Here is a 27044-nt window from a genome sequence, read left to right as displayed (position 1 = left end):
CTGAAGCGTTTCCTCAGAGCCGACTCTATCCAGAATCCTTACACACGCGCGCGCGCGCACACACACACACACACACACACACACACACACACACAGAAGAAAAGATCCTGTTCGTACATTGCACAAAAAAAAAAGCCACAGTGCCACAGATAGACACTTTCAGAAAAGTTCATCTGTACAATGTCTAAGCTGAACATATCAGAGTACTTGTAGGCTTGTTTAGTTTAAGAGCGTTTATTAGAACAGATCGAGATTTATAAACTACCTATGGCAAGCCGTCTTGCTCTTGAGGACAAATCGTTCCTACCTCTGCAGAAGGGATTGTGATTGTGTCTCAGAATCAGAGCACTGCGCTCGAGCGGTCCTTGTACTTGTATACACGTGTTTTTGTGTGTATGTATGTATGTATCATATATATATATGTATGTGTGTATGTATGTGTGTATGTATGTATGTATGTATGTGTGTGTTAGGAGTGAGTGGGGGCATCTTCAAAGCTTATGATGCTCGATTCTTGCCCTGTGGAATTCTGGGTAGTGCTGGGAGCTGACGGCGAGGGTTCTCGGGTCGGGAGCAGGGGCGCGTCCGTCCGAACTTCGTCGTCCTCATTGTCTTCCTCGTCCTCCATGCTGGGCCAGGCAGACTGATCCTCCACTCTCTTTAGACGTTCGTTCAGAGCTTTCAGCGCCAGCTGCCTGCAGGTCAAACACAAATGGGAAATAACACATTTAATTTATCAAGTCTGAAGTTTCAGTAACAGCAGCGCCACAGGTTTATAGGAGTGCCCTTTTTTTTCCTTCTAAAGTCACTGTTTCTATAGTAACACCTCCTTCATGATGGACTTGGATAGCAAACAAAAACTCTACACAATCACACACTAATCCTAAATGGAAGGAAAAAAAATGGACTGGTTATGTAATTCACAAATACGAAATCTAAAGATTTGATATGCTGCTATGAAGTCTCCAGGGTCAGCACTTGTCCTTTGAGGCATGACAGAAACAAGACAAGCTGTTTGTTTGTTTATTGTTTTTAAATGCCATGCCAGTAGAGTTTTAACTACAGCAGAGTGGTTATATGGAGTCCTGCAGTTTAATGTTCTGTAAATGTTCTTTTTTCTCCATATGTACTTTGTGAGTAGAAAAGCCGTCTTGTGTTTTTAGGTGTACGGCATTTCATTAACGTGTGTTTTATTGCCATGATTGTTTACAAGACGAGCTGTACTTTTTCGTCTTATGAACTTCGAGACTTTAAGCAAAAGCACGAGGCCTGTGGAGTGTATGTCAAAGTTTGGACCGCACACTAAAAGCATCACACATACAAAAAAAATTAAAATGGCGTGTTATTCTAACGTTTTTTTCTTATTTTTCCTAATAGAGGGCCCGAGAAATTTAATTTAATTCCTACTTAAATGATTTCATAACAGAGAAAAGCAAATAAGGTGCCAAGAAGTCATTTCTAGACCCTGGATTCACTATGGAATTTTTATCTTGAAATACAGTTAAAATACTGCAATGTAACAACAACAGTATTCTCTCATGTGCAAACCATACTATAGTGTTACAATTTCTATTGCGGAGTCACAACATTTGACACAAAATGCAAAGATTTTTTTATACAATTCAGATTAAATGCAGGAATTCTTTTCCCTGTCCTGAAAGAAGAGCCAGAGAGAGAAATAGAGGAACCTGCTGAACTTCTAGTTCATTTCCCAATTAAAACAAAAAAAAAATAAAGTACACAAAAGTGCTCACAGTGAATGTGAACCACATCAAACTCCTCGAACTACAGCTGTAGTTTTTCAGACCGTAATGAACTCGTTCACATCATTTGGGGTTCTTACCGTCTCCTCTCGGCATCCTGTGGATCTGTGCCAGGCAGGCTGATCGTGATCGATGACGGAGCGCCGACGTCGTAGCGCTTGACCATCTTGCGGCACACCTTCATCTTGACAAGGGCGGCATGCACCAGGCTGGCGATGAAACCCACCGCCGGCTGAAGTGCCTCCGGGAAGAACGAGGCGAAGGCAAAGTGGTCCGACATGTCGCCACGTCCACGGCTGTGCCTCTGGTAGAAGCGCAAGTATACCCACCCTGCTAACGCACCATAGCTGCAGCCCACTAACGGCGCTGCATTTTCCAGCAGCCCGGCTAGCCGCAAGATTGCTAGTGCTAGCAGGACCAGTGCTGGGGCTGCCTTCAGACGAATCTGAGGCACTCGGAGCACAGTCGTGTCGCCTGACGTCTGTTTTAGAGCCACCAGCACGGCACCGAGAAACGTGGTGCGCCCGCTGATGTGTACATCAAACAGGTAGCTCAGGTCGAAGGTGGCAGCGTAGGCGAGAACGTAGGAGAGGCCTGAAAGCAAACCGGCAGCAACGTTCACCACTGCAAAGAAGATAAGTAACTCCAAAGCGCCCCACAGAGGCTCCAACAGTCTTCCTGCAATGATCACTGTGGCCAAGTTTAGTACTACGTCCCACACGTGCTGCTCCACCACGCCATGCGTCAACAGAGTCCAGATCCAGAAGTTGGGAGGAAAGAGGAATCCGGGTGTGATTCCGAGAGCCATGCGCGTGTCCGCTAGCCACGAGACGAGGTAGAGCACAAACACCGTGACGCATATACATTTCACCACCACACTCGTGCTGGCGAGAGCAGTCAGGAAGTGTTGCCGGGCCACCGGCAGATATCGGTTCATGTTTAGCAGGATCGACTTGTTCACTCTCGTAAGGGTGCGCCTATCAGAGCCTCGAGGGCAACGGGTATCAACGGGGTCTGGCGGATAGAGCAGCGACTTCAAACCCTGACGTCCATGAAGAGCATGGCAGCCTCATCAGTAGTCCACATACGTTTTCTGTGTGGATAAAATAAAACAGAATTATATCTCTATTAAAGCCACTTACTCGTCTATTGTGATTTCAAAAATGTTACATTTTTTTTTACACATTTTACTGTGAACAAGAACAGAAACTTGTACGCACACAGACACGTATACGGCAAACGTTCTAGATCAGAGCTGACCAAACCTTTTGCTACGAAGAACCAAAATTCAAGAACCATGGGCTGAAAATAAATGCTGCATTATTATCAAACACTATATTATAACTAAAGTTGACAATGGGCCCATTCATTTATGATTTAATATCATTTCGAAAGATATAAATAGAGAGCGTTCTGGTTCAGTGAAACTTACAGTACAAGAAGAAACAAGCCAATGTACAGTTCAGCCCTAACGCAGCTATTCAGTGAACTCTAATGAAAGGCAAGACGCTTCTTATCGTTCAATCTTTTTCAATTTTTTTTACATTTTCTCCCTCTTCTCCTACATGACATGGTAAATCAAAGGTCACCACAGGTCGACATCTCCGATCGAGGTAATCAAAGACCTGATAAATAGATACACTGTGCCATTTCGAATATTCCTTTGCGACTGTTGCTTGTCAGACTGTACGACAGTCAAAAACAGACGCACACAAGAAAAAGACTTGTCAGAGAAAATCACAGATTGATCCGTCATCAATCTGCGACACGTGCAGATCAGCGTTCTCTCACTGTGAACGGTAGCTAGCAGCAAACAAAAACAATCTGTAGTGTTCATATTGTTCATGACGTGAATGGACAATGAAAACATGTCATACTCCTTTTCCTTTCATAACTCAATCTCTTCTTGCTGTACTGTCCACTCGTTTCGACCTTTTCCCTGTGGTGGTTCGAAATTGTCGTGCTAATTGCGCCAGGTTCGCCGATCCTATTGGCTCTTGTTTTGACGATAAACGTAGGAGAAGTCACACTGCAGGAAAGTGTCTAAAATCTTCGGACACTGCCAGAATTTCATCGAAGAAAAAAAATGATCACAACGGCCATTAATCCGCTGTTGGTGAACATGTCAAATCAGCCAACAAAGACTACAGATTTCAGCATAGGATTTTCACAATTTTCCAAATCATGGCCAAAAATCGCACAATGTGCACATGGCTTAAGAAAGAAAAGTTGATAAATGGTTGACATGGTGAGGTTTTGTGTACAGAGATTATTTATTTTTACAGAAGGAGTCTCCAGTTCCAGTGAGTGAGTAATCCACAATGAGAGAGTCTTCAGGACAGGAGGTGTTCTGTCAAATTAAATTCAAGAAAACACACAAACAAGGCAGCCCTGACGTCACCAGCTTACTATCTAACTCCAACTAATATTAGCTAACAAAATAAAGCTGTTGAGGTCTTCAGTCATTCTGCTTTAATCACTTTAAGGATCAGCGAGATTAACCAAAGGCTTGAACGAGAGAAATGTAACATAGTTAGGAAACACATGGCCGCACTACTTCACACACCAAAACCATCAACTCTTAAGACTCAATCCATTTATTAGCCTGCTAGTTTGGTTAGGCTGCTAGCTAGCAAGAACTTTGTCCCTCAATATGTTTTAAAACATGTTGAGCCTTTCTTTAATCACGTGTCACTCGATCAGATTTTTAGCAACCTTTCTGAGTGCAGGTGCTTGCCTCCTTTATGAGCAAGATTAGCGAAAGACATCAACAGCTCTCCCCGGTAGAACGTCCTGTCATCACGCCTGGAGTGCGCAGGTGAGCCCGAGGATCAGATCCTTCCACTAGGCCTCGAGAAGGAATTTTGATCAACTCGATTGTTCGTGAAACTCGAAGCAGCCGTCCGGTGGATCAATCCGGTGTGTCAGCGGACTGAAGATGTCCCTGCGGGTTACACGTTGACGTGTACCGAGAATATGCTTGCTTTACTGCAAGGCACTCCCAGCTAAATCCAACACTGCGATCAGCACAAACGCCAGATTTGCAAACGTCACCGCGGACCATAATAGCGTCGCTTTACGGCACCTCGGCGCAAAGGCTGCTGGGAAACGTAGTAAGAGTAGCGCACGGACTTGTCTTTAATGAAACTGTGCATGCATTGCAAATCTATCTATCTATCTATCTATCTATCTATCTATCTATCTATCTATCTATCTATCTATCTATCTATCTATCTATCGTTCGGTTCCTCATTTACATTTACTTTTAGCAGACACTGTTATCCAGAGTTATCCCAGTCATACAGCTGATCAACTGAGGATTAAGGGCCTTACTCAAGGGCCCAGCAGTGGCAGCTTGGTGTTGCTGGGTCCACATGCCTCAAAAGCAAAATAGATCATGGCACTATTTAAATAGTCACTGTTTTTATTTAAAGTAAAACAAAAAAAGGGAATGCAATAATAAACCGCAATGCTGGTGACATAGGATTTGAATAATAAATAAATAAATCAACATAGGGGAATTGGATCCTAATTTGTGGCCATGACTTAGCAAGGCATAAGAATGAGATAATTAAGTCATGGTGAGGATTTATTAACAAGGGAACAAGATAATTAAGTAATCGCCACAGATTAATAAGTTGTGCTCACTGTATTCTACCCACAAGAAGATTGCATGTCGATAAGATGATCGGGTGCAAACACACCACATGTGGAACAAGCAGCAGGTTTAGTAGTAATAAGTGTGTAGGACAATGTGGAACACATTTTTGATACTGACAAGCCTACACATTTTGCTTTTATAATAATAGTCCTACAGATGCTACTCAGTTCCAAAATTGTGCATAGCATTGACCTGAAAAACAATAATAGCACCAAGTAAGTACAGAGATCAAGTAACATTCTGGACAATTGATTTCTTTAGAAAGAAAATAAAGTTCCTCTTATCCTAGTTGTCCTTCTTAATTTTATACTTTGACCAACGCCCCCTGAAAAGCAATATTACTGACATATTAAGTTAATTCCAATTTTATAACTCACCAAAGAATCTTGCAGTAAAAAAAAAAAACTGTTACTAAAAACTTTGTTCAAAATGTTTATTTAAAATCATAAAGCTGTGGGATGTGCGACAAAAGACTAAAGTGCTGAGACATCTGGTCACAAGTGGCATCAAGATCTACAGTGCACTGCCATTTTAAATTGCAGAGCCAAGCTGCCATTGTTTAGCTCTTAGACAAGGCCCATAAATCTACGAGTTATAGAGGTTTCATATCACGATTGACTGTGTGCTCTGACAGCAGCTTCCTGGGATATGCAAAAGAAACGCATTTTACTGTATTTAATGTGCAGTGCCTCTAGAAATTATTCATTATTAATTATTACAACGCATGTAAGTATATAAAAATGTGATTTTTATGGCTCCTCTTGAGATGACTACCAATATAAAACATACATCATTGAGATTTCTGTATATTTATTAAATAATTACTTAATAAGTATTCCCTCTTGGACTGTCTTTTGACACACAATAAGCAACACTGAGTTTGGGAGGTCTCCTAGCAAAAATGGCAGATAGAGCTGTTGGTTAAATAAAGAACCTTTCTAGGAGCATTGTGACAACCAATATAAATAATCTTATAGTGTATGGCACAACTGAGATTCAACAATGATCAGGCCATCCTTCAAGCACATGGGCAAAAAGGCCAGTTGTCAGATATGTGTACAACAGGCTGGCTACTACATTGAAGGATTTACAGAGACTGACTGAAATACTTGCTGAAATAGGAGATCCTTTGTGACCATCAACAATGCTTTTAACAATAAAAATCTGCTTTCAGTGGGAGAGTGGCTAGAAGGATACATTTTAAAGACTAACATAAAAGTATGCCTGAATTTGCTAGATGGCATATGACAAAATTGGACAGCTTTTGAACAAAAATACTTTGAACCATTGGGTCTAAAAGCAAAACATTTCTTATGCGCTGACCAAATACAACTCCTGACCCAAGCAATGCAATTCCGATATCATCAGACCCTAGGGTTGCTTGTCAGCAGGACAAACTGAAAATTGTGTTGCTATTAAAGTCAAAATTGATTGAGCCATATACAAGTGCCAAGTCCCAACAGGACCAACAGCTGAATCACAGGGCAAAATCTACATATAAAGGGCTTGATAAAAATAAGATTTGCATTCTGGAATTGCAAAATCAAAGCCCAGACTAAAATCCAATTGAACATCTGTTGCACAAGATGAAAATTGCTCTCCAGCCACAATCTTCATCTAATCTGTGAGCAAATTAGCTTTGAGACAATTCAACAAACAGCCGACAAAATTCGACTCTCCAAATCCTGCAAAAGGGAGAGTCTAAACACTGATAAATCAGGCAATGTCAATGTTAAGATTTTTGCTTAACACTTTCCACTAATTCTGTGGACAACTGAACATGGTTGTGGTTCTAATCTACCACAACCATGATCAGCAGTTGAATGAATGAATGTTGTACTTTCATGTTCATTAACTTGGTCTGGATTTGTCCAGTGAGTTTTGTAACTGACTGCTCATTAAACCAAGTAAAAACCTAGATCGATTAGCTCTAGTTTTACCCAGATGCATAGAAAACCTTTGTAAAACAACAAAGCAAACCTAAACACACTGCCCCATTTGTATCTGTATTTGTAACCCTTTGAATCACGTTTTACATCAATATCACATCCATTTCCCTTTTTTCCTCATAACATTTGCAGTTCCAAAGGCATTTCTCAAATTCTCTTCAGGTTAAATATTTGACCATTTGTTCTTCCAAATAACCCGGATTCAATCAATGTATAGATGGAGCTATAACAAATAAATAAACATTTATGGAATAAGATGATTTACTCACACTGAGCAAATTCCATTACTTCACTAATAACATGGGCACAGTAAAGCTGATTTAGTAACTCTGCAATTACCGTTCATTAGCGTTCAACCCTTTATTAAATCAAAACTTAATAGCAGGCTTTTATCACAAGATCACAGCTTTATTAAAATACGCTAGATAATAATACAGATTGGATCTACTTGCTGAGCAGGAAGATAATTAACAACTCGCTCTCTCTCTCCTCTCTCTCTCTTGGTCTCTCTCCCACATACAGGGGTCAGGGATTTTTGAGTCAAACACTTGGATGAATTCTCCTCAGAGCTGTTCGTAAGATATCTGTTCTGAGGGGAAATCTCCAGTCTCTGTAGATGTACACACTCTGTAAACAGAAGGATAAATATTTAGCCATTTCTCCCTGCACAGATTTATTCTAACCTTGGTATTAAAATCTAAGATAATATCTACTTTGAGATGTACTGTAGGGCATTAAAGCTTTAATATTTCAACTAGCAAAACTCCAAAATAATGCAATAAACATTTACAACTCAACAAGGTTTAGACTTAAAGGTTTTATTTTTTACTGCTCACATGTTTACTAAACCCTCTAGTGGATTAACATTTATTTCAAATGCCTACAGGACTTTTTCCTGACATGCTTAAGTCATATATATGAATATTTAACATGTAGCTGGTAATCGCAGACCCTCCATAACAAATGCTCATGCCCAACAGGTTTAATATGCAGCTTATGAAAGATTACATTAATATTTAAAAAACATAGTCAACAGACCAGACTGTAACAGCAAAATGTCCCCGGCAATGTTATCATTAACAGAAATTATTCAATAGATAGATAGATAGATAGATAGATAGATAGATAGATAGATAGATAGATAGATAGATAGATAGATAGATAGATAGATAGATAGATAGATAGATAGATAGATAGATAGATAGATAGATAGATAGATAGATAGATAGATAGATAGATCACTATTTATCACAGAGAGAAATTCTAATATTTCAATGACACTATTTAATTCAACATTAAAAATGACACAAAAGATCTGTTCAGGGAATAGACTTATGGGTAAATTAAAGTGGCAAACATGATCAAAGTGTAAACAAAGTAAACCGTGTAAAAGCCGAAGAATTAATGGAAGTTAAGTGGTAGTAAAACTGCGATAAAGTGGCAGTAAAGTGGCATTAATTTGGCAGTGCATTTGAAGATAAATAGTGGATGGAATAGTCTAGTTCTGTTGTTGTTCAATGAGCTAATCCTAAAACTGGCTCAGAGCAAGTGTCTCAACACAGTAATGAGCTGTTGTACAGTGTGATAGCTATTGGTATAAACAACCTCCTGTACCATTTCTTTCTACAGAGGAGCTAAATTAATATTGCACCTAATGAGCTTTACTGTTTCACACTAGGCCCTGGAGGAGATGCTGTTATTTGTCTAGAATGACTGTGAGTTTACTAAGTGTCCTTGTTCATACCACCACCTCAAAACCAGCCTGCATTCTTCATCAGTTTATTGCATCTCCAGTTGACCTTTTAGTCTAGTTTATTTTCAAGATGGACAACAGGTATCTGTAAAAGTCAACCAGCAACATCCTGACCCATGATGACAATAGGGCTGGTTGTGGTCTTCTTTCTTTTGTAGTCCTCCAACATCTGCTTGGTCGTGGCCATAGTGAGGAGCAGAGGAGATTCCAGGATATCACCTTATCATTTCCCTCAGCAGGAGAGGTTGGATGGAAATCAAAGAAAGTCATTCACACTGTGGTATTGTGGTAGTCCAGATGTGGAGTAGGCTTTCTGCAGGAGACACATATCTACATCATCCACACCTAACAGTGGTTGGTAAACTGCAGGAAGGCCATTAAAGAGCTGACCTGAGGTTTGAGATAGGGCATCACAAGTTGCTAAAAACTAGGATGATGCTGATCGCCACTGTAGAAACATATTTAACTAAGGGTTAAAGAGTGCCAAAAGCAATTCTTTTTTGGCAGTGAAAAAAATCATCTGCATATTTCAAAGCAGTGGTCAGAGAACAGGCAAACAACACAAAACAGGGATAATCCATTCTTAAGAACCAGGAAAACAGACATGGGTCAATACCAGGGAAATCAGGAGCACAGAGATAAGAAAAACATTAAGTCTACATAAAGCATGATAAGACCTCACTATATGTTACATAAGACTTCACCATGAGGCAAAGATGTGGACTGGCTTGCATAGATAAACTAGCAGAAGAAAACTGAAAACAGATAATGACGCAGTAGGGCAAGAACCTAATGACAAGACAGATGTGAAGACATAACTAGAATCAATGCAAAATCACAGAAGCTCTAATCTTATTTCTGCTGATGCTAATTTCTTATTGTAAACATATAATTCTGTACATATTGTCAGTAATGCTTGTTTTACCATAAACAGATACATTAATTTTTGGAAACCCCTAGTCTTTTATTATATTTGAGACACATGCTTTTTGTTTATATGCAACAAACTATGGTAATATAATGCCAGGACGATTTACTTTGACTACACAATTAAATAAATGTAAAGATGTTAAACATACTTTCTTAAATGTACAATTACTTCTCCAATTATTCAGCATAAATACTTTGCCATGCCTCTTGTTAAACTTGTTTAGTAATATATTTCTTTACTAGTAAGATATCTCTTTCTGAAACGGCAATCCAGGTCATCCTAGGATTTAATTTAAACACTCCAACCAACTGTTTGCTGTTTAAATAACACTTACAGAGCTTGGATGTGTGCTTAGGGTCATTGTTTTCTTGTTCGGTAAAGTTAATTCCCATTAGCTGCATTCCAGATGGAATTTAATGGAGTTGAAGTATGGAATAGAAGCCATTGGTTCAATATTTCTTTCGACTGGAATGTGGAGCATAACTTTCCAACATGTCCTGTTCAAAAACAACCCCGAACCATTAAACTTCTACCTTCATGTTTGACTGTATGTATGAGGAATGACGATAAAGGTTGTGGACTCTGGCCACAGAACTTTCTTCCAGTCCTTTACTGGTCAATTCTTGTGTGTTTTTGCGTTTTACATATAAAAAAAAGGAGCATGCATGTGTTTTAAAAAAGATGAAAGATTGTTTTCAGACAGTGTACATTTATAAATATAGTGTTAAGCAGGGCATGTTTCAGTGGAATTGAATCAGTGAATGCGTTTTTGTTTATTTTTAGGCGTATCCATTTTTAATAACGGTAAAACATTATTGCTATAATATTAACAAAACACGTTTGATTATTTGGGTAAATTTCTCTGTCTGGTGTACAGCAGCTGTTATAGTGCCTGTCAAATAATTGAATCCTCTATCATTCTTTCATTTCTGCCTTCCTTCATTAGCACATTCCCTCACCCCATCCTTATATCCCATCTGTCAAATTATTCTTACTGAGTCTCTGATTGTTCTTGCTTATTTGTTCTTCAAATGGCCATAACCTAGAGCAGTAGCGAAGCCTCCTCTTTCTCCTTACTTACTCCTGCAGGGTGCTGACTGATGGAGATGGATGACTGTATCACAGAAAGAGACAGAAAAAGTGTGATACGAGAGAGACGAGAGAGCAAATAGTTCCCCGTGAGTAGGATATCTTCCTGACAGCTTGTGTGAAACAGGCATGAAACTGGAGACAGTAGTGATCCAAGTCACTGGATCAATGTAACTGCTGTTCCTTTGAATAGGACAAACCTGTTAAGTATCGCTCTCAGTTTGCTCTAAGCAAAGACTATAATCAGGTCTCTTAAGTCTGAGATATCTTGCATAGGATGTATATACTTGTCATCTTTCTACTTCTTTCACTCCTTTCTACCTGTTCTGTTTCACATCTCAGTGAAAAACAACTATGGAAAAAACTCAAACATGGGAACTTTGTGAATTTAAATCCCAGGATTGTCTCAGGCAGGGATGAGCAGTATTTTCAGTCCATGTGTTTAAAATGCATATAATATGATTGATATATTATTCTGATGGATTTAAGAGCTGAAATTCTCTCCAAACACCACGAATGGTATTGATAACTGCATAAACACCACAGCAGCAACCTGTGAACATGTACTAGCCAGTTGCTGTTTAGTTCCAAACAAAAAAGTACTAGCTAAATAAAACAACTAAAGATAATAAAAAAATGTGTTATATGCTATGCTTGGTACAATCTTTGGTGGCAGACTAAATCTACAAAATAAATACACTCACTGGAAATGCCAATAGTCTCAGCTATTTTCTTATAAGCTTTATTTTTCTTCATAATGCATTTATACAAAATTAATGAGAAGTCATGTATAAGAACAAACCTTTAATTAAAATTGTAAACAAACAACTAAATTAAGCAATTGAAGTAATATTGGACATGCACGTGAGATGAAAAAGGTTTAGAAGAATTCAGGCCCTCATAACCAGACTGTCATTGCACAAGCCATTTAACTGCAATGCTACTGTGTTTATTGCCTAACTCTCTTGTCTTTCATCGTTTGCATTAAATGTTTGCACACATGCTCATTATGTAGTATCCTAGTCGGTTGTGTGTTTTTGCATTATCTTGTGGTAATTTATGCTGTTTCATGTGGCTCCCCTGGTCACACTTGGATTGATCAGAGGAATCATTTCTTTGGAATTGTAACTCTCTTACATCATATCTAACCTGTACATAATTGCAAAAATCTCAAAATTAGATGCTGCACATTGCCGTTGGGGAAATCAAGGCTCTTGTGTCAATCATGTTCAATTAAGTGAAATAATCTGAATTTACTGCTTGTTATTTTAAATGTAGTGTGAATAGGTGGTTAGTCTTTTGAGAAGAATAGTCATAGGGATGTCTTGACTGACTCGATGTATGCTGAAAAAGCAACAAGTGTTGTTTCTGAAGTTTTCTTATTAACAGTAATATCAATATCAATAATACCAGAAGCTGGACGCTAACTATTAAACAAAGCTGCTATTTTGTACCACTGCCACACTTTTATTTCAGGCCCAAATTACTGTGGGTGAAAAATATTTATAATAGAGTGTAATGCACAAGAGTTTAGCAGTGATTTTGTAACCATTTACTGATTTTATTGATTAGTGTTTGACACTTTGTCTCACACTTGTGCCACTTTGAACAATAATTTGAATCAAACAACAAACAAATAGACGTTGCAATTGTAAAGACATTCCTCCTTTTTTTAAATCACAGACATAAAAATTAAATTTAGTGCAGACTAAATGTTGAGTTAGATACAGGATGCCTAGGAACATCCTATTTAATTCTGACAATACACAAATACTTCTATTAGAACCCCAGGCAGCAGCAAGAAGGCTTTCTAATTAGGCAGTAAACTCTTGACCGCATTTCATTTCAATCATGTGCAGCAAGGAAAACGATTTTGGTTTGATTGTTCACTCCAGTCTTTAGTTTAAAGCTAATTATATGACTACAGTACCTTTTTTCCCTCTCATAATCATCAGGTTATGGCCTTGCCTTGTATATTCAGCACATTTAGCCCTTTTACAGCAGATCATGTGTTCTTCCACTCAATGCACTGGCACAATAAAATCGGTGTTCATTATTTCCTCCTGCCTCTTCTCTAAGGGCCAACCTGATTGTTAATTATATTTTACACCTGCTCCTTATTTGCATTACAAACATGGGAAGACTGCTTTCTTTTGTGCGCAAATGAGTTTCATTGTCCAAAGTTAATTGGACATATTACACAGAAGTGCAAACGCCTCTGTCATGCATGCCTTGTCTCTTGCCAGTCTGACCCTGGTACAGTCTTCTCATGCCAGGTGTACAGTAAAACAAGATCATAGGAAGCCCAGTCTAATGTGTGCAAATCACAGAGCACACAAGGCTAAGGAGAAAATGGGAAATTAAACATGCACTGCTGTCATTGAATCTTAGCATTGAGAAGCTCTTAAACCTAATCAGAGACTCTGGCAACATTACAGTCTTCCTCATTCTCTTCTTTAGACCCGCCATTTCATCTTTCATTTACTTACATTTGTATTTGCACACTACTCCTAGATTTACCATGTGCTGTGGACCAGCTGATTCCTGTTAGATTTTATTCCCAGAGTGTGACACTGTCCTCTATTGGCTGCCATGTGTTAATACACAGATGATTATTAAGGTCATTAGAAACAGATTCCACAGATAAAATGACCAGATACTGAATTGTATTACAGGAATTCAGAGAATATTTACTTTTACCTGGACCTATTTTCCTTATAAGCTTTACACTCACTATTTAAGACAATTATCAAATCAGTCAATCATGTGGCAGCAGCACAGTCACACAGATTAAGATCTTCAGTAAATGTTTACCTCAAAAGTCAAAATGGGAAAAGTGTGAGGGGCTCTGACCCAATTTATATATACGAAACAGTGGTTCAATAATGAAGCCAAACGTTCTCTGGAACCCTTTAAAAGAAGGATAATACGTACTTTTTAATTTCCAAGTTAAACTGCAAAGATTATTTTTAAGTGTTACGTGGATCACATTTTATCTTTCCATTTAAGACTTGCAACAGTGCCTACAACACATCAATGACCAAATGAAAGAAAACTGTCAGTACATGATGCCTTATTCTGTCAGGGTGCAGAGACTGGAAGGACCCAAATGCAGGAAGCAACAGAGGTATAGTGAAAACAGTCTTTAATAAAAGAAACAGGCGAAAGGAAAAACATTGTCAGTAAACAAAACCGGCAAACTGAACAATAGCTAGGAGAGCAAAATCACAGGCCCAAAAGCAGTCCCAATCCAATACCAGAAAAACAGGGCAACAAGGAACCAAGGCAGAATCGAAAACGGTCCAAAAATCAGGTACAGCAATCAGAGCAATATAGGGCAGAGCAAAAACACAATCCAAAGTCCAAACCGAGGCAGGGAACAGTAACCAGAGCAGACAGGGTGGAAAGAATAATCTTAGGGACTTGCAAAGACAATGAGAAAATCTGGTCCGAGTTAAATGTCTTTGTTGTCCTTAAATAGCGTGAAAAACGGCAAGATGGCCGCCGACCCAGATGCGCGCAACGTGAACCTGAAAGTGCACGCCGCAAAACCGGAGGTCATCAGCTCAAAAAATATCCACTTGCCTTGGTTTAAAGAGCCAAATTATTCAGGAAAAAAAAAACAAATCACCATGCATAAAAACAATAAAAATGCCCAAAAGGATATCGCTATAATTGTGGCTACTTAGTTACTTGTCAAAGGACAGTGCAATATTTATCTGTGGGAATCAGAGATCAGTTTGGATGCGCTGTTTCATTGTTTGTGGTCTGTTTGGGTGGGGTGTCATATTTAATCAACCACACAATTCTGTTTTACAGTCTACTGTGTGGTGGAAATAATACCGGTATAGTATCCAAGGACTGACTGATTGATTTCCACCTTCATGAATGCTAATGTTTGTTTACTATGGATTTTGCTCAATCCAAGCTTGTACCATCTTAACATCAGTTCAGTCAGTGTGGACTTGTGTATAAATCCTATTCAAAGCCCTTCAGATAGAAACTAGAAATTAGAGAAGAAGCAACGTTCCATTCAGGGTTTACTTTGGTCTAACTAAATGCTGCTTTTGCAAAGTTTTTAAAAAATATACTGTATATATTTATAAAAATCTGTATTTTTTTAAATACCTCGCAAAAGCAGCATTCAGTTAGACCAAAGTAGACCCTGAATGGAACGTTGCTTCTTCTCTTATTATATTCTTCATCAACCAAAGGAAGCATGCTAATATTATTGTCAATGTTCAGTTTTGTACAAATCGTCTGGATAAGCAACACATTGTGTACCAAGACTCATATTAATTTGCTCAAAACATATTATTCAGTGCTGATTTTCCACATCTGGTGTTTTCTCACTGAGGTATCTGTTGGGAATTATAAATATGCAAATGGTAACTAGTGCAACAGAAACACAAAATGAAAGAGAAACATTTAAAAAAAAAAAATAAAGACAAAGAAAATATTATTTTGTAAAGTGTCACAATAGATAGGTGCGCCACTATCATAGTTCACACAACACATTGTGTACCAAGACTCTTATTAATTTGCTCAAAACATATTATTCAGGGACTCACCAGTTCCTGGGTCCCTGGTTTGACCCTAAGCTTTGGTTACTGTCTATGTGCTTGTTCTCACCATGTCCATATTGATTTTTCTGGTCCTCCTATTTTCTCCCACCTCACAAAAACACAAGTGGATTGGCTATATTAAATTGCAGCTATATAGAAATGTGTAATAATTGATGTGTGCATTGTGATTCATGGGAATATGCTAAGGATCCACCATGACCCTGATCAGAATAAGGAGCACATTAATGAACCATAAAAATGATTTGGCCTTCAGTGTACCACAAGTTTGTAGTCTCCTCGAAAAAAAAATTATTGCTTGTTTGTTCTCAGGAAAGAACTGTTTTAAATTTGCCCACTAGACACTAGCACTGTGAGGTTTAAATAAAGGCTTGGACATTTACCTCTTTCTTTGATAAAGTGCCTGTTGACAGCTGGCTGTTTATCACAAATCACAATTGCTTGTGTTTTTACTCTTGCTATTTAGCACTATATTGTTAAAGTATGGTGATATTTAATGCATTTATTGGACTTATAATTGTATTACAATTTAAAATATGTAATTGTAGTGTTTTTTAATGTATGAATGTGCATATACTGTATATTAATAGGCTGTGCATTCCACACCTAGACTTTCAGTGATGTCAAACCTGAATGAATCCACCTCTTAATTGAATGATTATAATGCTACGGCTTTAGATACCATCAATATTATACAGAAACACAGTATAACAGAGCGCTGCATCGAAAAAGGTATCTTACGCATCGGGAATCAATACCATTACTAAAGCAAAAAAACCTAATGAACACAATTCAACAAGTTTCCTTTCACTGCAGCCACAGCTGCATGCATCATTTCTAGCAGCAGCATCAATATTAACCTCATAAAATCTCTTGGGTTTTCTGTGCATTTTAGTGCATTTTTTCAAGCATTGCAGTTTAATTGGGGATTTGAAATTAAGGCAAATTCTGTGTTTTTGTGCAAATCCTACATAAAAGAAAACTCAAAAGTTTAAATGGTTCCTGAAGAGCTTAATAACTTTTTTGATTGTCCTTTGCTCAAAAAAACTTGGCATGAAAATGCCCTTGTTAGTACATTAGTGACCAAATCAATGTTTTTGCCAGTCATTGTAAAATAAAATAAAAAATAAATAAATAATAAAAAAGGTTTTAAGAAAATAGCAACAGTATTTGATGCCTGATAGATAGTCCTGGTTTTGCCAACTTGAAATCTGATTGGTTAAAGCAACAGCATCAAGCAACATGTATTTAAAGGTACAGGCACCCGCACTTTGACCCTGACTACACAGGATGACTGAAATATGATTGGAAAGAAACATAAACATACACTCCTGGATGCAGCGCAACCAAGAGAAAAGCTATGAAACCAAGAGAATAGACTAATGGAAATAATTTAATACATATTCATAGATAAAAAATATTTAAACTTAAGTCTGTGGTTCTGATATTAGTATAGTATTTAGGCCAGCAGAGAATACTTTGCCGGCCTGTCACTGTTGAATGTGTATTTCAAGTGAAGATATCCAGATATTCTGCATCTGTGATTTATAATAGTTTGAATGTGCATGTTTGGGTTATTTTTGCATTATTTAAGTATGGGGAACATGCACAGCCCAAAACATAAAAGCACTTTAAGCAGATTTACACTAAAGAACAAGCCAATTTGGTCTCATACGACCCATTTGGTCGGGGTGAATCTTATTTTAATACCCTTTACAACCCATTCCCAGAGACAAATGTGTGCAAATATCCATTAAAATGCATGCCCTTGGAAGTTTACCTCGCATATCGAGAAAACTCTTCAAAGATGATCCAGTGATAGTAGAAAGGCCAATTTAACCACCGCCTTAAAGCCGTAGAGAGATATCTGCCCGTCCGCCAGTCAGTTATAATGACGTTGGCATTTCCCATTCTCCTACCTCATAAAAATGCTGATGACTCCATCCTTGATGCGACTGCCTCATTCTAGACAGAGCCTGTTAACGACAGAGGCAGTAGGAGGTGACTGGGTGGGAAAGCAAAAGGGCTTCTTAATGGACAGAATTAATGGCCACTCAAACTGCTGCACAAACACCATTTGTTCTCTCTTGAAATCTCTCTTGACAGTCAGTCTTTTCCTGAACTAATGTTCTCATGTGAAGCCCACAGCGCTACAGATTTTTAAACTCAAACGTAGCTCTCATGCCTGTAGATGGTGCAGTATCAGAATGCTCAATTTACAGGTAAATTAAGGTTACTTTTTTGTGGATAAACTTCTGAGAAAAGAATTCAGCACCTCTCCAGAAAAGAGCATGCATGAACATCACAGATAGGAATTTCTAGGAATTGCAATTGTTCTCTGCTTGTAGGTTCAGAGACCAGTAAAATTATTTTTACTAAATCACATGCATGAAATGTTTATGAGACCAAAAAAATAACCTCTAAACCTAAAGGATGTATAAGAGCATTTGTTACATTTTTGCATGTTGGCGATATCTTTGCGTCACTTATTGTGCTCTGTCATTTGTTATTCAAGTAATTTTACAAAATTAGTAAAATTCCTTGCACTCAGTTTTATCCTCAATTTTAATCTTTAAGCCACTCAATATCCATATCCATGTTGACATTAGAGCTCATTGTAATTGAACATTCACTCAGTATGAAGTAGAGATTAGGCTGAAAAGAATGCTTTAGTATTCCTTTAAAACCCAAAACTTACCAAAAAAAGCTTTTCTTCCCTCAGTTAATCATTTAATGAGCTTGTTTTTGTTCCAAATGATTATTTCACACTGGCACAAAACAAGGTCATTTTGTATCATCCTTGATGAAATGAGAATTGTGTTTTTGAGAAGTTGTAAAAAGGAGAGGGCTTTATTAAAAACCAAGCATTATGTAGAATATTTAATTGCACACCTACTGAAGCCAAAGTTGTCGACATAAAATAAAATATTTAAATCCTAAAATATTATAGTTATGGCTTTTGAGACAAATTCTCTGTTTCAGATGAAGAAATCACCTGCATATATTTATACTAGTGCTGCCAATCGATTAAAATATTTAATCGTGATTAATATTAGGATTGTCATGAGTTAACACGATTAGTCCCAAATTAATCGCACATGTTTATCTTTTCTAAATGTACCTTAAATTAATTATTTTCAAGTTTTTAATACTCTAATCAACATGGGCAAGGACAAATATGGATGCTTTATGCAAATGCATGTTTATTATTAGTGAAACCAGACTCAACATAGAGCATGAAGACAAAATATTCTTGAAAATGTTTTAAAGTATTTAAGGTGTTTTAAATTGTGTAAATAATCAGGACACCAAATGGATCTTTTGCTATGTTTCCACACGGACGTTTTTAATTGTTGGATGTGCACCATGGTGGATTTTTGGTCTTGGGAATAGGCAGATCTCAAGTCTCTGATCCAATAGCACAGTAGATGTCAGTAATGATCTACTTAAGAATCTGCCAATAAAGAAAAAGAAGAAGAAATAGAAGAAGAAGAAGAAGAAGAAGAATCATGGTGGTTTTTAGTGTTTGATTTGAGGCTTGGAAAACAAATTTTTAGTGATTTAAAATAATATTTCGCTAGAGTTTATAATTTTTTTTAAATATCTGAGTAAAGAAATGACGTGAATAAATGTGTTGTGTTAAAGGTTTTAATTTAGCCTCTTTTATAATTAGATATTTATATTTGTAATAAAATTGGTCAAACAAAATTGCACAGTGCATTATTTGCGCTTTAATAAAATTTGTGCCGTTAAAATGAATTAGCGTTAATGCGGTATTGACACGTTAATTTTGACAGCCCTAATTTATACCTTTAAATAAAGGCAGCTCATCAAACCAGAGACTAGCTGTGGAAGACAAATATTTATTACTATAGCAAGACAATATTTTTCTCATTTCATTTCTTTTTTCTAGTCGGATTATTGAAACGACAGTGAACGATGATGAAAAAAAGATAAGGATAAATGGAGAGAGCTCAAAATAGACTTATCTGTCTCATCTTTCCACTGAGGTGTGTATTGTGACATAAAAGTGTGAAGAGCACCACATTTATTGTTGAATATGAAGGCAAAAACAAAGGCTGTGTTCATTAACGAGTTGCTGCATTTATTCATTTGGCTTCCAGCTAGAAAATTGCTTTTCCTGCTCATGGTTTAAATAATTTAAATATTAAATAGCACTAAATAGGTTTATTAGAATACATCATGGCCAGGTGCAATCAGGAGTGAGTGGATTTGGTCAAACATTCTGTATGAAGGGTGGGACTGCGAAACAAAATATTACCATGTCAAATTATCTATTTACATCTATGAACTTGTAATAATGATACAAACTGAAAGGTACCTCTTATGGCAATTTATTGTGTTAGTTGCTTATCCAGACATTTGTCACTAAGACTGTTTATGTAATTGAACTTTCACAAATCTGAGTTAAAAAACATCTGTAAATGTCCACTTCCTTCTCATTTCTTTCTAACCTTATATACATATAACACAGCTGTTACATAGCCAAGTCTGACAGGAAACAACAACAATAGACAGAACTAGATAATAAGGGTGTATAGCTTTAAGTTTACTTTCTTCTCTCCACTACAATCCTCTTCCCTTTCCCTTTTTCTTTAAGTCCTCCACCCAATTTTTTCCCACTACATTTGAGGGCTGAAAGCAGAACATGTTATCACATCCTGCCAGCTGTGCCTGCCTTTAGATGACTCAAAAACAGCTTTTTACAAAGCACATATACCTGCCTAGCCCTGAGGTTCATGTTAGCGCAAGATCTGTTAAATACAGATCATATCTTGTTTAAGTACAATTTAATAAAATGTATATATATTTATAAATGTAAATAAAAATATAAATACATATAACTTGTAGTCCATATGTAACCACAGTCTGTATTATAGTGCATTACATAATAATTATGTAAAATGTAGTTGTAATAGATATTACATGTATTATATATTGTAACCAACACCAAGGCTTACATTTGTGCGTTATGATGTGGCATTCATATATATATAACTTTAAGCATTTATACAGTACAATGAAAAATACATTATAATGTATTAATGCAATGTTTTGTTATAAATAAATGTATTGAGAGAACTAGATGTGGAAGACGTGCACTTGATAGCTGTAAGTTGGTGTTATGCACTAAAGCACAAAAGAAGTGTTTTGTTTTCCTGTAACAGAAGATGCCAAAGAGTCTTCACTGAAATTCACCAAGGATTGCATTTATTTATGAAAATATTATTCAGTTTGTATAAATACATTTAGGTTTCAGCTACATGTTTCTGTTATCGCCAACATTATAGCAGCTATAAACAGTCATTCCTTCACCCATTTGTCTGCTGAATATATTGGATGCCTGAATATTCAAAATAATAAGTGCAACATCAATACCCAAAAGCTAGTCAAGCAGCTAACACAGATGATTGCACACCGCACTTTGCAACGCTGCATCAGACACTTTATGGAGCGCTAAATGTATTGCTGCCTACTTCCTAATACTTTACAGTTTATAGCCCATGCTCTGTGTATTTATTGTCCTGTCTATTTATTATTCGGTTCTGTGTATTTTATTGTTCTGTACTCGTGTCACACTGTTGCATATTATTGCACGTTATGTACTCTTGGTAAAATAAAAACCCATTTGACTTTGTTTCTGGATCTTTAATGCACATATTTATCCACACACACACACACACACACACACACACACACACACACACACACACACATATAATGTGTATATACATTTTGTGAGCACCTGACTATAAGATTGTTCTTAGTCCCAGTCTACATTTAATCCCGATTTGCTGTTATAATTACCTCCTCTCTTCTTAAAAGACGTTCCACTAGATATGTGGAGAAATTTGTGCTAATTCAGCCCAAGGCCATTAGTATATTCATGTACTGATGTAAGGTGAGGAGGTCTGCGGTTCAGTCGACATCCCAATTCATCCCAAACAGTGTTCAATAGGGTTGGAAATTAAATGTATGTAGGGATGTATAATACATATATATTATATGTTCTATAAGGAATAGCTTATATTGCTTAGAGTCTTATATTGAACCTGAAGTTACACCTATGTTGATTTTAAAACAACAGGAATCCTTGTCATTAGCACCCAGTCATGCTGGTTCGAAAACAAAACAGTTCCATATGATAACTTTGCTCCCAAAGATGATGTCATGACTGATGTTCATACAGCTTCAGGAAATGTTATCAGCAACAGAGTAATCGCATACACACACACACACACACACACACACACACACACACACACACACACACACACACACACACACACACAGAGAGAGAGAATTCCCTGGGGGGTTGATAAGGGATGCCATTTTAAAGGTAGATGCAAAGAGGAGAAACATCAGATTCACAGTTCAGAACTTTGCTGTCTTGGTTTTAATATTCATTGGGTGAGTATTTAATCTCACTTACTTTAATTTTGTCCTAAAGATATCTTTAATAGCTTCTTTTATAAACAACTGAAAATCAGATTCAAGTGCAGATTCAACTTTCTGCTGTGAAAATGATTGTGGCACTTCCTACCATTCTTCTTCTTCATCTTCTTTTTCTTCTTCAATCCTCATGTATTCTTTCTCTTCTTCTTTTCTGTATGATCATTCTTGCTTTTCTCCTTACTCTGTTTTCTTTATTTTCTTGTTTTTTTTCTTGTAATTGTGATCTATTTATATTATTCCAGTCTTATTGCATTGTATTTCCATTTTTCTAGTGTCCTCTTTCTTTCTTCTTAATCTCCTTCTACTTTTCTTATTCTTCCTTTATGATCATTTTATCTGGAAATGAATTATACTCAAGCCTGCCGTGCGTGTTAGGAATGATCACCGCATTGCAAATGTGCATCCGTTGTCCGGTGACAATGAACTTATCAGATAAAATTTTTTATTTTGTTGCAATGAATTCTATTTATACTTCATGACATTCATTTTAATATACATTATTTATTTGAGTCTTTTTTTATTATTTAAACTGTTCACAGTAAGGAAAGAATAGGTTAAAGTGAACATAAAAGTTTTTTTTTTATCTTTCGGTTATTCGGAAATTAACTGGATGTAATCTAAAAGCCCCAGATCTTGATCACTCTAATTAAACACACAACATAATTAATTCTAACACTGTCTATGAGCCTTTTATCTACAGACTTGACTCCTTTACCCTCCATGTGCACCTGGCTCTAATAAAGCACTAATTTAAAGACCCATTAGGATCCAAGAGTGGACTGTTAGTCTTCAAATTCAAAGATTGAGGTGTTTGGCTGAACATTTGATTTAATGGATTCCACTTATTTAATTGCCGTTCTGCAACCTTTTCGTTTTTATATGTGGCATTAATAATGAACTAAAACTGTAATAAAACTGTTTAAAACTGTCTGGAAGTGTATTAATTAGGCATAATAGCACTCAGAGAGAATAATGTATACCTCATCTTCCATCTTCCCTCTTTTTTCCAACTCCCCCCAGAGTTGCTAAAAACTGGACAATGTGTCGAGTTCTGAATGTCCTTCTGGCTCTGCTTAGTCGTTTCCTGTTCGCAGTGCATGGCATTGTGACAGTGTGGCGTGTTGTGGTGGTGAAAGGTGAGCCCTGCTATTGGCTGCTGCTGATGGGCGTGGCACTCCTGGGTGTAGAGATGGGTGTTACTATCAAATGCACCCGCAACGCAGAGTGGAAATGGTAAATTTTTCGGATATTTGCATTTTTTTTCTTATTTCTAAGCAGGAGGTTCAACTTGTTAAACTGATTACAGTAACTCTACCTGTAGTAGTTTACAATCTGTTGATGGTGCACTTCACATCGTATAACATCAAATCCGCACCTGCCCACCTCAAATGCTACAGTCTGCACCACATACACTGTAACATTTTGCTCTCTGACTAAAAATCAGATATGGCTTAGTGTTTGTGAAAGTAGCTGTTGGTGGAAGTCCAAGAGATTGAACTTGGCCATGCTTTATGAAAACTAGGAGCAATTTGGTTCCAACTGTCAAACAGAATGACACTAGATAATCGTTGGCATCTGTGAGCTCATATACTGTATAAAAAAAGGGGCAGGGGACTTTCCTCTAGGTGTGCTCAGCTGTCTAGTGGCTTGGCACTAAGAGAGAAGTACTTCAGAAGGATGCACTGGCTGGCACTATGTAGTTTTTATCTGATAATAGAGCACTGAGTGATATGTAAGAATTGGTCAAGATAAAAATTTTTAATAGACATTACTCAAAGTCACAGTATCATTAGATACTGATTTGTTCCTTTTTTTGTGAGAGTGAGAACTCTCTCCTCTTTATCTTCTTTGTCTCCAAGTCATGGTTCTATTAATATTGCCATAAATTTTTCATCTTACATTGTCTTTAGAATAGATACATTTACATAAAGAACTCAGGATCTTCTTTGAACACCTTTAAAAAATGTGCCAAGCAAAATCCTATTGCTGGATATTTCAGTGTTAAATATCTCTGGGTCCTAACCGCCTCCACTGTCTTCAGGCCTGTAACCGACTCATGATGTCCATGGCCTTCATTTGTTCCCCTTTTCCTACTAATTTTTTCCTCTTTTATGCACATTCTAGTTTCTTGACACTGTGCTCTCTTCATTTTCTTTCTTACACGCACATCGAGGTCTCTCTTCTCTTCTTCAGAGAGGCTTGGCTGTATCGAAAGGGATTTGCATAGCTGATGGGAGTAATTTGCAGTCTGAATTGAGTCCCTTCTGGCAGCAGTAAGAACCTCTGTGGTTTAGCTCATTGTTAATCCTTAGGTACTTTCTCTTCTGTTTCCTTGCTCTTTTTAAGTCTTAATCATAAATCTCTATCAATCAATCAATTGCTCAATTAATCAGTAATATGTCTGTCTGTCTGTCTGTCTGTCTGTCTGTCTGTCTGTCTGTCTGTCTGTCTGTCTGTCTATCTATCTATCTATCTATCTATCTATCTATCTATCTATCTATCTATCTATCTATATTATAAATCAGTATTAATAACAAGTGTTTCAATTCATGAAACTAACATTTTCGAGAAAAATAACGTGGCTCCAGTCCAGGTAGTATACAACTCAAGAATATAAACAGAATCTGGCGATTTGCCTAGAAGTATAGATAAATACATTTCTAACTTTTAAATATTGTGCTGAAAAAGTCCCCACTGACTCTCTCCCTCTGATGTTCCTGTGTGCAGGTTTTCCCCTATGGTCTTCCTTTATCTTAGTACTGTGATTCCCTCCATCTGGTTCCTGGAGCTGAACCTGCTACAGCTCAAGCTACCAATCAACTCATCTTCACCAGATCTTCGCTTCCTGTCTCATATCCCTGTAGCAGTGGTGGGTATTGTCAAGTTTGTCAGAGTGAAACAACAGTTTCTGTGTCAAATGAAAAGTACAGTATGGACCCGTTATATGAGAGTGATTACCAAGCATCATGAAAAAGATAAAAGACGGGTGCAGGTGCAGTGGACACCTGATGCTCTCTGGTATTTGATGCTTTTTGTCATTTTTGAAATCATGATCAAATATATACAGTATATGTGTATCTAGTTTCTTCTGTACTGTCAACCATGCAATCTGATTAAAGCTTAAGTGGTAATTTCACCTCATTTCAATGACCACCTATTACCCTTTTAAAAAGTCTCCCTATAAGTATTGCAATTTGTCTGACTAACCTGTAAGCTTATTGTATCCTGCATCATCCTCAGAAGCAACTAATAATCACTTTAGCTGCTGATATCTCCAAGCAGCAGAGCTCCCAACCCCCCAAATCCTTCCTCTGATCTCTTTTCAGAAAGAGAAAGATCTGAAACTGTCACAGTGAGATTAAATGAGATGGCATTGCAGGTTTTTGGCTCATGCCTCTCTGATGGGGGTTAGCATGTTGCTGCTGATATTGCTAAAGCCAAGGCCAGTCAGCCCTCATAGCATGAACTAAGCTGTAGATGTAAATCAAGGATTTATAAGTCTGGGGATATCCATTGGGCAAGAAAAAGCAAAGGGATATCCATTGCAGCAAGAAAAAGTAAAGGGAAAAAAGCAAATTTAATATGTTTATATAGAATTGTCTGTTATGTGTGATTCTGGTGTTAATTTGTTGGCTTATGCTATGTTATACAGTATATTTATAAAAATTATATAAATATATATATATTATAATGGTGTTCTATGTGTCTTAGGGATTAGCAGATTTGGAACCTGAGAACTGGGTGGCTGGTTTGGAGCAGACCATGCTTATCGTCCTGGTACTAGGACGCTGGCTCATGCCAAAAGGTGATATGTCACGTGACCAGCTCTCACAACTCCTCATGGTCTATGTGGGCCTGGGCGCAGACATCCTGGATATCTTTGACACTTTCAAGGAGCCTGAAGTAAAAACCAACCATGCTGTAATTATTGTAGGGTTGAGCCTCTTTTCCTGGGCCTTAATGCAATTCCCTTTGGTTCTGACACAAACAAATCCTCCTTATCCCCACACAAAGATCCATCTTAAACCCACCAGACCTGAGGTGCTGCCCTGCCATTATACCTCCTGCTGCTCCAGTGAGATCTGGAGCCTTCTTCTTACTGTTGGGCTCCAGGACGGCCCCTTCCTGGTGTACCGACTCTACCTGATGGTCAGAGAAAACGTTCTGAACCAGCTGATGATCTTCTTCACATGTAAGAACATCCTGATTGTCATGCTAGAGCTGTACAGGATTAGTGTAGTGCACTTTGAGCTGCACAGGCCTGGGGGAAGAGAAAGATCACCTGGTGAACCTCAAAGACAGACAGAAAGAGTTGAAGGTAAAAGATTTGAAGATTTAGAATCTAGGTGCCAAGAGGTAAATGAAAATACAGATGAAAGTTAAACTTACTGATTTAAAGATCAGGTAAGAATTCACAGTACTGTGAAGGAACAGATTTTCAATAGTCAGTTCAAAAGGCATGATACGTTTTTGTCCCTCATTTATAATCAGAGGATAGAAAAGCTAAGTGTCATCACTGTGTCTTCAAAATTGCTTCACAGAACCTTACATGGCTTGTGCATCACTAAAATATTACAAAACCAAATATTCATAAAGACATTTCAGTTGCCTACATCACTGTGCAAGTTCATTAATTCATCTTCAGAACCTGCATCACCATGGTTTTAGATTAGATTAGATTTATTATCTCTATTGTCATTGCACGAGTTACGGTACAAAGCAACGAGATGCAGTAATGAAATGGACAGGGTTGAAGTCAATCCAGAGCCTATTCTGGGAATACGGCACTTGAAGACAGAGTAGACAATAGATGGCATGCCACTCACACACTCATTCAC

General features: G+C 37.5%; 2 protein-coding genes across 2 annotated transcripts; one reads left to right on the top strand and one right to left on the bottom strand.

Moving 5' to 3' along the window:
- Positions 1-218: 218 nt before the first annotated feature.
- tmem115 (transmembrane protein 115) lies at positions 219-4837 on the bottom strand. Its single transcript, XM_046871975.1, has 3 exons — positions 4479-4837; positions 1844-2856; positions 219-695 (listed from the first exon to the last, which is right to left on the bottom strand). Exons 2-3 carry the CDS (start codon positions 2698-2700, stop codon positions 470-472), a joined length of 1083 nt encoding a protein of 360 aa, XP_046727931.1. The 5' UTR covers positions 2701-2856; positions 4479-4837; the 3' UTR covers positions 219-469.
- Positions 4838-22117: 17280 nt separating this feature from the next.
- LOC124400261 (transmembrane protein 26) lies at positions 22118-26589 on the top strand. Its single transcript, XM_046871962.1, has 4 exons — positions 22118-22161; positions 23227-23439; positions 24934-25075; positions 25918-26589. Exons 2-4 carry the CDS (start codon positions 23246-23248, stop codon positions 26587-26589), a joined length of 1008 nt encoding a protein of 335 aa, XP_046727918.1. The 5' UTR covers positions 22118-22161; positions 23227-23245.
- The last annotated feature ends 455 nt before the right edge of the window (positions 26590-27044 follow it).

The sequence above is a fragment of the Silurus meridionalis genome, chromosome 17, assembly GCF_014805685.1.
Source record: "Silurus meridionalis isolate SWU-2019-XX chromosome 17, ASM1480568v1, whole genome shotgun sequence".
In the NCBI taxonomy this organism is placed as follows: domain Eukaryota; kingdom Metazoa; phylum Chordata; class Actinopteri; order Siluriformes; family Siluridae; genus Silurus; species Silurus meridionalis.
This window is presented reverse-complemented; position numbering and strand designations above follow the sequence as displayed.